The sequence below is a fragment of the Clupea harengus genome, chromosome 12 (assembly GCF_900700415.2).
Source record: "Clupea harengus chromosome 12, Ch_v2.0.2, whole genome shotgun sequence".
Lineage (NCBI taxonomy): Eukaryota > Metazoa > Chordata > Actinopteri > Clupeiformes > Clupeidae > Clupea > Clupea harengus.
This window is the reverse complement of record NC_045163.1, coordinates 1,638,740-1,654,867: the sequence shown is the minus strand read 5'-3', so window position 1 is coordinate 1,654,867 and position 16,128 is coordinate 1,638,740. Positions and strand designations below refer to the sequence as shown.

The 16,128-nt window shown below is 47.3% G+C and overlaps 1 protein-coding gene across 7 annotated transcripts in view; it reads left to right on the top strand.

Moving 5' to 3' along the window:
- The window catches only part of ptpn13 (protein tyrosine phosphatase non-receptor type 13), a 63,583-nt gene that overhangs the window by 39,164 nt on the left and 8,291 nt on the right, over positions 1-16,128 (top strand). For 2 of the 7 annotated variants that reach the window (XM_031577858.2, XM_031577857.2), the window contains exons 9-31: positions 386-467; positions 4,007-4,244; positions 4,448-4,522; positions 4,663-4,837; positions 5,240-5,390; positions 5,516-5,654; positions 5,929-6,081; positions 6,370-6,552; positions 6,681-6,843; positions 6,946-7,348; positions 7,699-7,808; positions 8,625-8,681; positions 9,353-9,442; positions 9,933-10,040; positions 10,284-10,415; positions 11,205-11,629; positions 12,489-12,632; positions 13,421-13,514; positions 13,704-13,789; positions 13,958-14,102; positions 14,222-14,436; positions 14,578-14,676; positions 14,797-15,215. In XM_031577858.2, the coding sequence (XP_031433718.1) occupies positions 386-467; positions 4,007-4,244; positions 4,448-4,522; positions 4,663-4,837; positions 5,240-5,390; positions 5,516-5,654; positions 5,929-6,081; positions 6,370-6,552; positions 6,681-6,843; positions 6,946-7,348; positions 7,699-7,808; positions 8,625-8,681; positions 9,353-9,442; positions 9,933-10,040; positions 10,284-10,415; positions 11,205-11,629; positions 12,489-12,632; positions 13,421-13,514; positions 13,704-13,789; positions 13,958-14,102; positions 14,222-14,436; positions 14,578-14,676; positions 14,797-15,215 (3,886 nt within the window). The remainder of the gene's footprint in view (positions 1-385; positions 468-4,006; positions 4,245-4,447; positions 4,523-4,662; positions 4,838-5,239; positions 5,391-5,515; positions 5,655-5,928; positions 6,082-6,369; positions 6,553-6,680; positions 6,844-6,945; positions 7,349-7,698; positions 7,809-8,624; positions 8,682-9,352; positions 9,443-9,932; positions 10,041-10,283; positions 10,416-11,204; positions 11,630-12,488; positions 12,633-13,420; positions 13,515-13,703; positions 13,790-13,957; positions 14,103-14,221; positions 14,437-14,577; positions 14,677-14,796; positions 15,216-16,128) is intronic. The other 5 variants (XM_031577859.2, XM_031577860.2, XM_031577863.2 and 2 more) reach the window with 5 other exon arrangements.

The window sequence follows — 16,128 nt, the reverse complement described above, 5'->3', positions numbered from 1 at the left end:
TCACAATCTCAGCATACACACCATGTTGTTAAATGTAGGCCTCTGGTCTTCCATTGGGGGCAAATTGCAAAGTAGATGTGACATGATACAGGCCCACGGTGCCTTTTATTATGTCTTAAGCACATCCTCTGGAACATTGTGTTTCAGTTTCAGAGATAAGTGCTTTTAACTCCGATGAGTCGTCTCAGAAGTTAAGTGCTTTTAACTCCGATGAGTCATCTCAGAAGTTGCTTGAGGTGGCATAGCTTACACCCCTGATTTGGAAACGAATCAGAGTTGGAGGGTACTCTCAGAGTCTGCCCCTTTAAGGACCATGGTTGGTAGTCTTCTGATCATTTGTGTTGATTGTGTCTTCCTCTTGCTCCCCCTCTTCCTCTCCTGTCAGTCAAGAAACACGAAGATGGGCGAAGGAGCAGCTCACAGGTGGCTCTGTCAGAGCATGACAGCATGTCCCTCAGCAGACAGAGGTACTTCTCCTCCCCTTTATGTGTGTGGGTGTGTGTCTGAGGGTGTTTGTGTGTCTGTGGGTGTGTGTGTGTCTGTGTGTGTGTGTTTGACAGAGAGAAACGTTTCCTTCTCTGTTTGCACATACCTGGGTACTCATGTGGATCCTGTGGTATGTCTGAACGCCCCAGTCCAGTTGGCCTCGTCTCCAGCACCTGTTAATATTCTACCTAAAGGTGTCATTGGGGTTAACCTTTTCTCAGAGTGCTCATATTACTCTCCAAAATGACAACGTGTGTGTGTGTGTGTGTGTGTGTGTGAGAGTGTGTTTCTTTGTGTATGTGTGTGTACATATATGGGTGGAAAGATGTGGAAAGTGTTACACAACTTGTGGAAGTAGTGGGGTTGTCATCCTTTGTTCTTTCATGCTTGTAATTTTCCAAAGAGGACAATTTCACACAACAGGCCATCCAAGACCAAGCTCTTTCCCGTGTTTCCTCTGTGTGCGTGTGTGAGCGTGTGTGTGCGCATGTGTGCGCTTGTATGTTAATTGTTTACTTGTTCGTTTATCCACTTGCTTCTACTTAATCAACAACTCACTTAGTCATAAAATGGCTTACCATACGTCATCATTCCCTCTCTCTACACCCCCCCCCCACACACACACACAACACACACACACACAACACACACACACACACACACACACACTCTCTTACTCTCCTCCTCAGGTGACAGTGTGGCTCTCCAGTCCCCTCTGCTGTTCACTCTTTAAACTACCTCAGCAGCAATAACCTCCCGCCCCTGTGTTGTCATGGCAACAGTTGCCTAGTGCTGGCCTGTGCGATTTAATCAGTTTTTCGGGAGCTGTGATTTTCATAACTGATTTGAGGAGATGGCATCCAGGCAGAGAGCCACGGTGCAAAGTGCCCGGCTACTGCTCCCAGCTGGCTGTGCCCTGCCCTGCCCCGGCCTGCCCTGGCTCAGGCTGGCATGCCTGCGCGCTGAGGTCAGTGCCATGGGAAAATGCCACGCCGCACTGAGGGGATAATCTGCTGTCATAGCAACAAGAGGCTGAGTGCAGAGTGTTGGCAGAGGTGTTGGGGCACCTGGCCTCAGGTTCACCACCACCTCTCTCTCCCACTGACTCACTGATGCTCAGAATCAAATGGAAAAAAAGGATGAACCCCCCCCAGCCCCCCCTCTTTTTCTGAACAGATTCTTCTGTGTCATGGAGATTAGGTGTGGCGATAACGAGTATTTTCCAAGGCTGTTGGAATAAGAATGTTAATCTGCCTCTAAGGGTACTTTTCTCTCTCTGTAGCCTGAAAGCTCTCATGAAACATGCTTTAATGTGGATTACACAGACTTAAACAAATCTACCGCCTATATTTAGGTTGAAAAGTGTCTCATTTCCATAATGCAGGCTAGCCATAATCAGATATCCCCAGTCATTGACATTAAACCCAACCAGTTCCCACAGAATTATGTAAATGCTTGGTCATAAGCACATGTTTGCGGCTGATATTAGAGAGGGATTAATTTATGGTTATTGTTTTGTATTATTATGTAAAGTGCCAACCTGATCTTGCATGTCCTGTGTTGTATCTCGTGTGAGTGGGATGGCATGCATGGCCTAATCTGTCTGTCTGTCTCTGTCATGTGTGCTGTCTGTGGAGATGACGTTCTCTGTCTGTCTGTCTTCTGTCATGTGTGCTGTCTGTGGAGATGACGTTCTCTGTCTGTCTGTCTCTGTCATGTGTGCTGTCTGTGGAGATGACGTTCTCTGTCTGTCTGTCTCTGTCATGTGTGCTGTCTGTCTCGATGACGTTCTCTGTCTGTCTGTCTCTGTCATGTGTGCTGTCTGTCTCGATGACGTTCTCTGTCTGTCTGTCTCTGTCATGTGTGCTGTCTGTGGAGATGACGTTCTCTGTCTGTCTGTCTCTGTCATGTGTGCTGTCTGTGGAGATGACGTTCTCTGTCTGTCTGTCTCTGTCATGTGTGCTGTCTGTGGAGATGACGTTCTCTGTCTGTCTGTCTCTGTCATGTTTGCTGTCTGTCTCGATGACGTTCTCTGTCTGTCTGTCTCTGTCATGTGTGCTGTCTGTCTCGATGACGTTCTCTGTCTGTCTGTCTCTGTCATGTGTGCTGTCTGTGGAGATGACGTTCTCTGTCTGTCTGTCTCTGTCATGTGTGCTGTCTGTGGAGATGACGTTCTCTGTCTGTCTGTCTCTGTCATGTGTGCTGTCTGTGGAGATGACGTTCTCTGTCTGTCTGTCTGTCATGTGTGCTGTCTGTGGAGATGACGTTCTCTGTCTGTGGAGATGACGTTCTCTGTCTGTCTGTCTGTGTCATGTGTGCTGTCTGTGGAGATGACGTTCTCTGTCTGTGGAGATGACGTTCTCTGTCTGTCTGTCTCTGTCATGTGTGCTGTCTGTGGAGATGACGTTCTCTGTCTGTCTGTCTCTGTCATGTGTGCTGTCTGTGGAGATGACGTTCTTGTCTGTCTGTCTCTGTCATGTGTGCTGTCTGTGGAGATGACGTTCTCTGTCTGTCTGTCTCTGTCATGTTTGCTGTCTGTCTCGATGACGTTCTCTGTCTGTCTGTCTCTGTCATGTGTGCTGTCTGTCTCGATGACGTTCTCTGTCTGTCTGTCTCTGTCATGTGTGCTGTCTGTCTCGATGACGTTCTCTGTCTGTCTGTCTCTGTCATGTGTGCTGTCTGTGGAGATGACGTTCTCTGTCTGTCTGTCTGTCATGTGTGCTGTCTGTGGAGATGACGTTCTCTGTCTGTGGAGATGACGTTCTCTGTCTGTCTGTCTCTGTCATGTGTGCTGTCTGTGGAGATGACGTTCTCTGTCTGTCTGTCTCTGTCATGTGTGCTGTCTGTCTCGATGACGTTCTCTGTCTGTCTGTCTCTGTCATGTGTGCTGTCTGTGGAGATGACGTTCTCTGTCTGTCTGTCTCTGTCATGTGTGCTGTCTGTGGAGATGACGTTCTCTGTCTGTCTGTCTGTCATGTGTGCTGTCTGTGGAGCTGTCTGTGTGCTGTCTGTCTCGATGACGTTCTCTGTCTGTCTGTATCTGTCGTGTGCTGTCTGTCTCGATGACGTTCTCTGTCTGTCTGTCTCTGTCATGTGTGCTGTCTGTGGAGATGACGTTCTCTGTCTGTCTGTCTCTGTCGTGTGCTGTCTGTCTCGATGACGTTCTCTGTCTGTCTGTCTCTGTCATGTGTGCTGTCTGTCTCGATGACGTTCTCTGTCCTGTCTCTGTCATGTGCTGTCTGTCTCGATGACGTTCTCTGTCTGTCTGTATCTGTCGTGTGCTGTCTGTCTCGATGACGTTCTCTGTCTGTCTGTCTCTGTCATGTGTGCTGTCTGTCTCGATGACGTTCTCTGTCTGTCTGTATCCGTCGTGTGCTGTCTGTCTCGATGACGTTCTCTGTCTGTCTGTCTCTGTCATGTGTGCTGTCTGTGGAGATGACGTTCTCTGTCTGTCTGTCTCTGTCATGTGTGCTGTCTGTCTCGATGACGTTCTCTGTCTCCCTGTGCTCTTGCCTGGCAGGCTGCTGGAAGCGGGTCCTGATGAGACTCTGGGCACCGAGCTGCTCATCCAGCGGCAGGAGGAGCAGATCCACCGCCTCCAGGCGCGCCTCTCTCACGCCAGCATCCACCCAGTGGAGGACACCCGCATCCGCACCAGCTTCTACCCCTCAGACGACCTCCGCACCTCAATGCTGGATCTGCGCGAGCCTCGCAGAAGCAGTCCTCTGGATGGGACGGTGGTTCACCGCAAGCCTAAGGTACCCTCCAGTTATGCACAGCAAGAAGTACATCTACATGGATAGAGAAAGGAGCCCCAATCACCACCATGAAACATAAATAGAACGTTATACTTGTTATAGCATAAATGGGACAACACATTAGCCATGTCTAAAACTTGCTCTTCGTTATGTTACTTAAGAATGTTCTGTAACTTTTTTTTGTTGTCATTTTTTGTTTGTAGAACTTTTACGGGCCTGAATTTGTGAAGATGGCCAGCGAGCCTTGTGTTGTGTTGAGCGTCCCCTCCTCCATAATGGTGAGTCATGTTTTCCCAAGGTGCAATATAGCTCACAGATTACAAGTCTCTGACAAGCTTTCCTATGCCTTAAAGTTTGATTTAAATTCTAGTCTGGAATTTCCGACTCGCTGCATCTGTTCCCTTCGTCTATCCCCCAGAATAAGCGCGGGAAGGTGGAGGAGAGCCAGCGGAAGGTGGGGGTGGTGCTGCTGAACAGCCAGCGTCTGGAGCTCAGCAGCGATGTGAAGGCGGTGTGCAAGGACGTGCTGGACATGGTGGTGGCTCACGTGGGCCTGGTGGAGCACCACCTCTTTGGCCTGGCCTGCCTGCGAGGTGAGGGGGAGGCCACGCATGCATGACTGCGTGACATTGATCAGTTCCTTCTCTTGATCACTAATTGATTCAGTCTTTGTACACTGGAGGATTTCTTGGCAAATCCCTTCACCCTTGACAGAGTTCGGACAGTGACCTTTGTATCCAGTTCGATTATGTTTATTGCCAGTGTTATCTCTGTGTTTTTATGTCAGTGATGTTTATCTGGCAGTGTGTGTGCAGCTGTGAGCTTTTTCTGGATGAACTTGTTTGTATCTGGCAAAGGTTCATTTGGGCAAGTTGGTGCATGACAGTCTTCTGAAACAGCAGCTTAAAGCTGTTTTCAGACTAATCCCATGTTTATGTTCAAAAGGTCTAACTGCCTCCTAAAAATGTTTGCGTGTGTATGTTTATGTATTGCAGACGACGAGTTTTTCTTTGTCGACCCTGATGCCAAACTGACCAAAGTGGCCCCTGATGGCTGGAAGGAAGATCCCAAGAAGAAGAAAACTGATGTCAACTTCAATCTGTTCCTGCGCATCAAGTTCTTCTTAGACGATGTGAACCTCATTCAGTAAGAGCCCAGGAGAGAGGCCCAGTGCTCTTAGCTCTCACTCCTACACGCAGAAACCTGATGCAGGGGGCCTCTGTGCGGCCTGTAATAGTAATTACCATCCTTGTTCATTTCTTTTAACCCAGACACATGATGACCAAACACCAGTACTACTTGCAGCTGCGGAAAGACATCTTGGAGGAGAGGATGCGGTGTGACCTGGAGAGCGCCATGCTTCTGGCCTCGCTCGCTCTGCAGGCAGAGTTTGGTGATTACCAGCCGGAGGTAAACACTGCCATGGCTCTTTCCCAGAACTAGTCTAAGCCAGCATGGAAGACAGAGTGCTTTTCCATTCAAGTGTAAAGTCAAACTTTCACATTGGTCCATCTGTTTCTGTTATTACCATTTAGAGGTTTTTTTTTGTTTAGTTATGTAGGCCACTATTCTTTACTCCTATTTTGATCTTCTAATTCTCCTCTCTAATTGTGTCATCGCTGGAGCTAGAGACCATGTGATCATGCACCACAAATAATTGTCTGTGCCATCTCATCCTCGACAGCTCCATGGGAAGACATATTTCAGGATGGAGCACTATCTGCCTGCCTCCGCCATGGACAAGTTTGACCAGACCTCCATCAAAGAGGACTTGCCCAAGCTACACAGCTCCTACTACGGAGTCTCTGAGGAGGAGGCTGAATTTGAGTTCCTTAAAGTAAGAGCCTCTCAATGACTCCGAAGAGCAGACCTCCTATCAATGCCCACGGCCTGGCAATATAGTGCTTTTAGTAATAGTGTCATGTTTTGTCTGAGGTGTCACAAAGCCAGACGTCAATGTTGCTGACTTTTTAAATGTGAGACACAGAATAACATCCCAAGCATTGCATGTAGCTTCACACAGGATAACACCTGTATAAATAAGGGCAAAATCAATTCATTACTGATTAAAGTAAAGGCAAAGAAATGAGTCTAGCTGACTTCTCTCCTGCTGTTTGACGTGAAGGTGTGCCAACGACTGACCGAGTACGGTGTCCACTTCCATCGCGTGCTGCCAGAGAAGAGGTCTCAGACAGGCATCATGCTGGGTGTCTTCTCCAAAGGTGTTCTGATCTTTGAGGTCCTGAATAGTAATCGGACTCCTGTGCTGAGGTTCCCCTGGAGAGAAACAAAGAAAATCTCGTTCATTGTAAGTTCAGTTGCCTATAATTACATTTTGGATCAAATGTTTTTGTAGGACTAAAACCCAATGCATATTTGCATGTGCTAGTACTTGCTTTCACCATCTCCATGTGGGTGGGCTTGTATCTCCTGCAGAAAAAGAAGATCTCTCTCCAGAACACCTCCGACGGCATCAAGCACCTGTTTCAGACAGACAGTCAGAAGACCTGCCAGTATCTGCTGAACCTCTGTTCCGCCCAGCACAAGTTCCACCTGCACATGAAAGCCAGACAGAGCAATCAGGAGACCAAGGACTTGGGTAAGTCTGTGCCCCTTACTGGAGGTGGTCTACAGAGGCCTGATACTGATGTTAATACTAGTACTAATAATACTGATATGTGTTTCTTGGTATCCCTGACAGAGAATTGCCCATTGAGTAGCCTGCAGTTCTCCACTCCACCTGAAGGGATGGGTAGGGCAGTGAGCGTGCTCAGTCTGGCCCCCAGCGCACGTTCGGAGAGCGAGCACCTCAAGAGGATGTCCTGCTCGGAGGCCGCTCTGAACAAGCACCACCTGGGCCGACTCCATGCCCCCATTGACCCCTCGTACCCCGGCTACGTGCCCAACCCCAACCCCAACCCCCGCCTCCTGAGCCGCTCTCATCACAACCTGGGCCAGCTGCCCGAGTCGCCGGAGCACCGGGCGGGCCTCTCCTACGGCAGCCAGTCCCAGAGCAGCGCGTCGCGGCCCTCCACCCAGCTGCCCTCTCACCACCGCGCCTGCTCCGACACAGACTCCATCACGGTCAGCAGACAGCAGGACACGTGAGTCACCCACGCCTTGGGGAGTCCTAGTGAGACTTACATGACAAGAAGAACAGAACAGAGTGGCCAAAACAGATTACAAAACTGCTCTTTGCAGGGTCTCAGACATGTAATGCAGTTGCCCTTTCCTCCAGTTCTCTTGGATGCAATTGTGAGAAGGCAAAACAAGCCTCTCCCGTCCATTCCCATCCTTATTACTGCCCTTTGCTGCCCACCACCACCACCACCACCACCACTGCCCTCACCAGACACTAGAACAGACAGAATTATTAAATCAAACAGTTTCTTACTGCATTTGCTGGCTGTGGTAGTAACTGCCCCCCCCCCCCCCCTCTCTGCTCTCTCCTCAGCAGTGCTTTCAGCTCTCTGGTCCACAGCAACCCCCACTGGAGCCCCGAGAAGTTTAAGAAGGAGTCGGACTCCTCCTCCTGTGAAGAGACAGCCAACGCCTATGTCGTAGGTCAGAACACCACGTCCTCGTGACTTTATTCAGAACGTACTACAACAGGAGATGCTCTTTATAGTGCTTTCTGTCTGTCTGCTCCAGGTCTTCACCCTGATCACAGTCTGCCAGCCTGTCTGCCTGCCTGCCTGCTTGCATGCTTTCTGTCTGTCTCTCTGCTGGCATCTCTGTCTTTCTGCCTCTGTGATTGATTGTCTCCATATCTGTACGTGAGACTCCATGTGTATGCTGGCCTGTGTCTGCCGCTTTGTGTTTGAATGGCTCTATTTGCATGTTTCAGTCTGCGTACGTGCCTCTCTATATATTTGTGCCAGGCAGTTATGCCATTCATCCAGTGATGTAGACATCAAAGCGGGTATTGAGGGGGAGTTGTCAGGTTCTCAGTCTCTCTTAAATCTGTTTTTCTCAGAGCAGTGACTCTGCCTCCTGTGAGATTGTTACCTTTGATCTTCTTGCACTGCACTCTCAAAGGGATGAAGTGCACTTGATTTGTGTTGAATCTTTAAACTCTGATAAGAAAAAAAAAAAATCTGAAGATGGTGTGACTGGTAGAGGCTAGACTGATGTTTTAATTCACTCATAGCGGCGCGGGCGGGCACTAGCAGGAGAGATTGATTTACATTGAGGCACTGCTGTCATGGATAAAGATGGGCCATGTTGATTATAGATCATAGAAATAGTAATCTGTAATTCTTTTTAATTTCTTTGATTAGTCTATGTAAAACAATTGATCTCTTTTGTCTGTCTGCCTGCCTGCCTGCCTGCCTGCCTGCCTGCCTGCCTGCCTGTCTCTCAATGTCTGACGCTGTGTAGGTGTGAGCATGGCAAGCTCAGGACTCCCCTCCACCCCTGCGCCTCTGACAGTCAGTGGTATGTGATGTAATGAGTTTGCAAATTTCCTTCTACAAAGAATCCCAAGGCTGCATCTCCTTTCAAGCGTCTAGTTATCATCGCACTGTTTCCATTCGCGTACACAGACGCATAGAGAGACACATTGTTGGAGCCCATTAAGCTTCCATCTGGAATGCCCATGCCTTTACGGCAGCCCCCTCTGGGCCCTATAGCTGTGATGTACAGCTCAGCTTCTGCTTAAGCTCTCTGATCCCTGTGTGGAACCGATTCGCCAAGCCCACTGGTGTGTCAGTGGGCCCCGTGCTCTGGCAGTGGTTGCAGTGCAGACTGACATGTCTTCTACACCAGAGAGGGTTAATGCAGCCTATAAACATTCAGCCAGGACTCACGCAAATTAGGTTTGTGTGTACAGAATAATGATTGGATGCACGGTTTTCTCACTGGCTGCTTGTGATGTTGATGTCAGGTATTTTGCATGTTTTTTGGGGGTAAAATTCTCAATTCTAGTGTAATTTGATCCAAGCATGTGCCTAGCAGCTGTGTACACCACCCCACTCTGACCATCCCTTGCAGCTCAGTAGCCGTAGCAACATGAGTGGCAGTGGAAAGGCTACTGAACCCCAGTCTCTTCTGCCAGGGAAGTCAGCTTTAGAAACACTGATTGTTTCCTTGCTGGCCTTTTCAAACAGATTCTCTGAAGAAGAAGCTGAATGCCTTGCCTTCCCCTGAGAGGGAGATTATGACCGTGAATCTGAAGAAGGATGCAAAGTATGGTCTGGGTAAGCCCCCCCCCCCCCCTCTCTGTTTTTTCTTTCCTTCCCTCTTTGTGCTGGAAGTTGTCTGTGCCATATATGGGTGGGGAAGCCATATATCATGTGTGCCTCCACAGTTGACACAGACACTCGGATGAATGTCAGGGGGACAGAATGGGGTTATCTGGGCCAAACCAGATGCCTCTTGTATAGAAGCATTCTCAGCAAAGAGAGAGAAACACAGAGACATGAAGGGGGTGATAAACTGTGGAGGGGCTTGAGTTGCAGCCCCATTTGTAGTGATTAATGAATTATGGAGGGAGGGGGGAGAGACTTTATATGTTTCCCTTTTATATTTTCCTTTTGAAGAAGTTTCTAGCTCGAAAGTCTGTCAGCAGTTTTTCATTTGGTTTGTATTAACTGGCTTCACAATAATTTTTTGATCATTTGACTGTACATTTTTTCATTTTGTTCTTTTTCTTTGAGAATAATTCTTCTCTTTTTTTTCTATCCCCAGGGTTCCAGATTGTAGGAGGAGAGAGCTCAGGACGGATGGATCTTGGGACTCTGATCAGCTCCATAACTCCTGGAGGTCCAGCTGACATCAACGGCTGCCTGAAGCCTGGTACGTATCCTCTTAGATAATTCCATCTACAAATCTGATCTCAGCACCAGCTGGAAGGTCTGTCTTAGCACTGTTAGTGGCAAAACACAGTTACATATCAGTAAGGAGAAATAATAGTGGAATAAGTATTCATCACCTGGCAAAAATGGACCACAAAATGACTGAACCATCTCTGTGATGTGGAAGTAATTTGAAAGTAGTTGTGACTGAATGGTGTGTCTCTCTCCCTGATGGCTCTATCAGGAGACCGGCTCATCTCAGTCAATGACCTCAATCTGGAGGGACTTCCTCATGAAGCTGCTGTGGAGATCCTTCAGAACGCCTCTGATGATGTCACACTCATGGTGTCTCAGCCCAAAGAGAGGCTATTTGAAGGTAAGCATTGCTGACTGATATCCAGATATATTATTAGGGTTCAGAACTACAGGCGCAGAGATCACCACCTTTATTTTGTTTGTTTTTTACTGACCTCGACCATGCTGTCAAGACTGGTGACAGAACGCTGTTGCTGTTTGACCAACTGCTATCAGAATGGGCTTATATGCTGTCTGACCTTGTGCTGATAAAGATGTGTGGTGAAACAACATAGGAGTTCTCTTTGGGTGAAATAACATTGGTATTCTAATGATTACTGCTTTTTTAATAGCTGCATAGAACTGCTCTTTACTAACCTCTTTAATGTCCTAAAATCAGAGTATGTACCCTGTATTACTAGCTGTAATATTGTATTTCAGAGCACTTCCACCTGGACTAATGTACATAGCTAGAAGACCTATACATTGTGCATTGCATGCTTTTAACTGCATGACAATTGCATCAACATTTTTATTTCAAATGTGAACAAATGAATAATCAAAATCCTGTGTCCTGTATCGTCTGGGGAGACCAGCCTATTATAAAGCGTTGTAGTATAGTTATACCAATAATATATCATACTTTATGTGTATCTCTGTTTTCCAGGTGTTAAAATTTGGAAATATTGGAATCATTATGAGGGGTTATGTAAGGGATAATCAGAAAATAGTATTTCTGATCTCCTTGGGTATAATTATTCTGAGATGGTAGTGTTAATTTGGTAAGCAAGTGTGCTTACTAGACACATTCTGCTCTTGTACACAGCCCAGTGTGACTGCAATGTAACTGTGTTGGTTTCCTCTATCCTAGGCTCCCCTTCAAGCTTCCCTCGCTACAGCGCCACGTCCCCCGTGACCATTGCTGCTCAGAGGACGGAGGCAGATTTGGACTCGTCATCTGAGGAGAACGCAGGGTCCCCCAGTCCCCCTCCACCGGCCCCCAGTGTCTCCGTGTCCCCACCGGGCCGACGCCAGGAGAGCCTGAACAACTCCCACACGGACAGCACCAGTCTCCCCCAGGCTCAGCTCAACGGCTTCCACCGCAGCCCCCCCCCAGAGGGCCCCCCTGCAGCCCAGCCCACTCAGGACGGAACCCCACCCGCTCTGCCTCCTAAGACCAGGAAAGCCCAGAAGGTGCAGGAGATGCCCAAAGAACCCGAATCTTCAGACAGAGGAGACTCGGATATGGATGAGGAGACATACTCTGGTAGCCAAGAGAAACTTAAACTTCAAAAGGTATAGTCAGAGGAAAGATGGATGCCACAATGTTGGAAGCTTGAGAGAAGGAGTGTAACCGTAAAGTGGAATACTGTGGCCATGTGGCCATGTCTTTAAGTTGGCTGGGTTGAGGCATCATTGGTTACAAGTTCAGTTCAGATCTCTATGTATACAGCTCATTGTGATTAAAGCTGAAGTGGAGGTAGAATCAAATTGCATTGCATTGCATAAAAGAAAAAAAAACTACTGAGATACTTGACATGAAACAAGTTAAAATGACTTGCATTAAACAAATATACTTCTTCAAGGATGTGATTTAACAACATTGTTTAGGCAGTGACTGGTGTCATGCTCTGCCAGTTTGCCTAAATAAAGACGAGCTGATTTGATTAGTCCTCCTAGATCATGTATGGCAGTCATGTGCATGGTTCAATCAGACAGACGTCTCCTCATTACATGATTGACTGCGCAGAATCGTTAGGGTTCATCTAGACACTGTTTCATTAATCATGCAGTTTCCTGCAGGAGACTGTAGTGGTGTGCAGCAAGTTTCACTCCATAATGCCAAGGTCACTCAGCCTGTCGATCTCACACACACACACACACACACACACACACACACACACACACTTCACATGGTGCTGCCATGCTAGTGCTATGTTGATCAGAAACTAACTGCTTGTGTCAAATTGACGGGCATGCCTGCATTTGAAATGAGAAACTGCATGACGTTGCTGCATGGGACTTGATCTTTGATATGTGCTTGGCCACTCTCTCAGCTGGACCTCCAAGTGTCCCCTCTCCCTCTAGCCCCCTCTGCATGTTTTAGTGTGTGTGACGTGCTGTCTTCTCACACACACCTCTTCTCTGTTTGCAGGAGCTATCTCCCAGCTGCATCATGGGAAATTTAAGTGGTAATGCCCCAGGGGTCAATAGTCTCCAACCTGGAGATCTATTTGACGTTGAGCTGTCCAAAATAGACAGCAGCCTGGGCATTAGTGTGACGGTACTGTTTGGAAAGGTTTTCACTCTATCCTCTTTATTCTCTCCTTCTCTTTTTACTCATGACTTTGTGTGTTTTGTTTTTTCCCCATTTTGCCTGTAGCGTGTGCCTGCTTTTGAAGTCCGCCGCTTGGCTTCATTTTGGGGAAAGTAGATTGGCTCTCATTGCATGCAGATTTTTACAAGCATTTTGAATCAGCGAATCGGTAACTCCAAACACAGTAGGTGCAGTTCAGACTGTAGCCAACAGAGGACGGAAAACGCAGAAATTCGTTTCCAACATTGATCACCTCACTAAATATGCCTGCATTGAATTGCTGATCATCTTTAATTGATTGCACTGTGACCAGTTTGATTTCCCACTGTGTGGATCTTCTCCGTCTCATCAGTGTGACGTGTGCTGTGCTGTAATCTTGTCTTGTGAAATTACTTCCTCTTGCACGATTGAAATGATTCAGCTATTCTTGACCTCTGCAGCAATAAAATTCCTTTTAACAATTCATGTCAAATTCAAATCAACTGAAGTTCATTAATTACTGCAAACGACTGCTCACATCTAACTCAGTTATAATTTAGTTTTAAATCTCTTGATCATGTTTAAAGGCCTGGGGCCATAACACCACCTATTTATTAAATCATCCTCTATTGAGCACAACACTGTTGGAATGGATTAATAGTAACCCTTTAACAGAGCCACAACTAGAGGTCAGAAAGAGGCAGGACTGCAGTGCAATGTGGGATAGGACATTACATTTTATAATATCACAGTGGCATGGATAAGCGTATTAATATTTCTGTCCCTCTCAGGGTGGATCAAACACAACAGTGAAGCATGGAGGAATCTATGTCAAAGCCATCATCCCTAAAGGAGCGGCGGAGTTGGATGGGAGAATTCAAAAAGGTGAGCCTTGTCAGCCCAGGGTCACATGGTCTCTGGAGTTGCTGAGCATATTTCTCTGCCTTTTTTTTTCTCTCAAATTTGAATTGTTGGATTTCAGAAAGTATCTGTCACAGTTGTAGCTGTAGTATGCGTCAGCCCTTGTGTCACATGTTTGTGTCACATGACAACTGTGTTTGTCTTCACCACCAGGTGATCGAGTAATGGCTGTGAACGGGAAAAGCCTGGAAGGAGCTACACACAAGCAGGCTGTGGAAGCTCTTAGAGAGACGGGACAAGTAAGACAACCGCTTTATGTTCTTCATTTGCACCCGAAGCAGAAATTATATTTAGCCGTTTTTTTTCTGTTGAGGGCTCCTCACTTGTGACCTGTAATTTCAGGTATTCTGAGTCACTTGATGTTGATGAAAGGTGACCTCTGACCTCTGAACTCTTTTGTCACTCAGGTTGTCCACCTGCTGCTAGAGAAGGGTCAGCCCCTGGCTGATAGCATCCACGCCCCACTCACCCCACAGACCACTGCAGAGCCACCCAAGGCGAAGCCCAGAGCAGCCCAGAAACATCCCCCTGACTACCACTTTGTGACAGACGGTGAGTGTGGGTGTAAGAGAGCATAAGACACCACCTGCCATACTCACTGCTCTCCATATCAGGCTCAGCAACTAATGGGAAACCTGATGGCATCCCTCTCCATGTTTCCTCTTCTGTAGATAATGTGTTTGAGGTTGGCCTGCTGAAGAACTCCTCTGGCCTAGGCTTCAGCTTCAGTCGTGAGGAGAACGTTCCAGGGGAACCAGCCCCGACCAGCATGGTTCGAGTGAAGAAGCTGTTCCCTGGGCAACCAGCTGCTGAGAGTGACAAAATTGAAGTGGGCGATGTCATCTTGCGCGTCAATCAGACTTCACTCAAGGGCCTGTCACAACATGTACGTTTGTTGGTTTGTAACAGACTTGGAATTTCATGACCACAGTAATCAACCTGCTGTTGTTCATAGAGGATATAGACTAGAGGACTGAAGTGGCAGTATTCTATGGTTGTCTTGATATTGTAGTCTGGCTTGTTACAGGAGGTGATCTCAGCTCTGAGAGGAGCAGGACAGGAGGTCACTCTGCTGCTCTGTAGGCCCGACAAAGGACTTCTGCCAGAAATGGACTCCTCTCTGGTGGTGAGAAAAAGAACAATGCTTCTCCTCATGTTTCCCAAATGCCACACAGTCAAGTTAGGAAAAGGCTTGCTTCATGAGCTTATTTCATGAGCTTGGATTTGTTCCCTGTCTCCTCCACAGACCCCCAAGGTTTCCCCTCGCAAGGAGGTCCATGCTCATCCTGTGCCCAGCCAGCCGAGGACAGGCTCTCCTGCTGGGGGGGACAGTCAGCCGAGGACAGGCTCTCCTGCTGGGGGGGACAGCCAGTGGAGCCTGGGCCCGGTGGAGGAGGCTCTGGAAAGGCTGCTGATGAAATCCCCCAGCCGCCGGGACAGCTACAGTGACAGCACAGATGACGACGAGGAGGTGGAGGAGGCCTTCAGCCCTTCCCTGGAGCACAGTAGCCAATCATGGGACAGGAGTGTTTACCAAACCCCCAGCAACAACACTCCGCTGGGAAGACTCAGCCAGTATGAAAGCCCATGCGAGCTGGACGATACAGTTCGATCAGCCTATTACTCTCCCAACCAGTCCATCTGCAGGACAGATCTCAACAGAAGGTACAGGGCAGATCAGGCCTGGCTCCCATAATCTATACATTTGAAGTCTTAGACATAGTTTAGAGACCACTAATTATTGATATTTAAGGAAGTTGTCAGCCAGGCTCACTGTTCAGCATTTTAACTATCTCCATAGAAGGTCTACATAAAGTATTTTGGATGGCTACTATATGCATACACGTCCTTAGAGTGACTTGGAAAATACCACAGTATTCACAAGTCACAATCTAGAGAAGCGCACTGCATTCACACAAAACAATGATCTTGTAATTATGACTTACAATCTTAAGAGAAAATATCTACCGGGAAAGATCTCGTAATTATGAGAAAAGATCTTGTAATTATGAGATCAAAGACGATGTAGCCTAGACAGGAATTGACAGGTAGCCTACTCATCCTCATTGCTTAGCAGAATCTGATAGCATGGTCAGGGAAAGATAGCAGCTAGCATATAGGTTAGCTTGATGGGTTAGCTTATACATTTCTTGATGGCTACCGCTCCTTATAATAGACTTAAGCTAAGGTTTATGTTAAATAATGACTGTGCTTGTAACTGTGCTATCATTACGGTTGAGTTAGTATGTGCTTACATACCAGCAAGCATAGCTTTTTGGATTTGCCGTGTCATTACCTCAGAGATCGGAGTTCAAGGCCAGACTAGGTGACTGCTCTCCACTTCATATGCCTGTTCAGTGTTGACATGACATCCCGTTTAGGTTTAACTGCTCCTGAATAAAGATAGCGATTAACACGACTACATTACTGACATTCATATTTCCCAGTGTCTCATACCACGGAAATAAAAGCAGATTAAATCAGACATCGCCATTTTTGCACACTGTCTTATCAAGTAGCTGAAATTAGCTACAATAACTAGCTTTACTTTTCTCATAATTATTTCTCGTAATTAAAA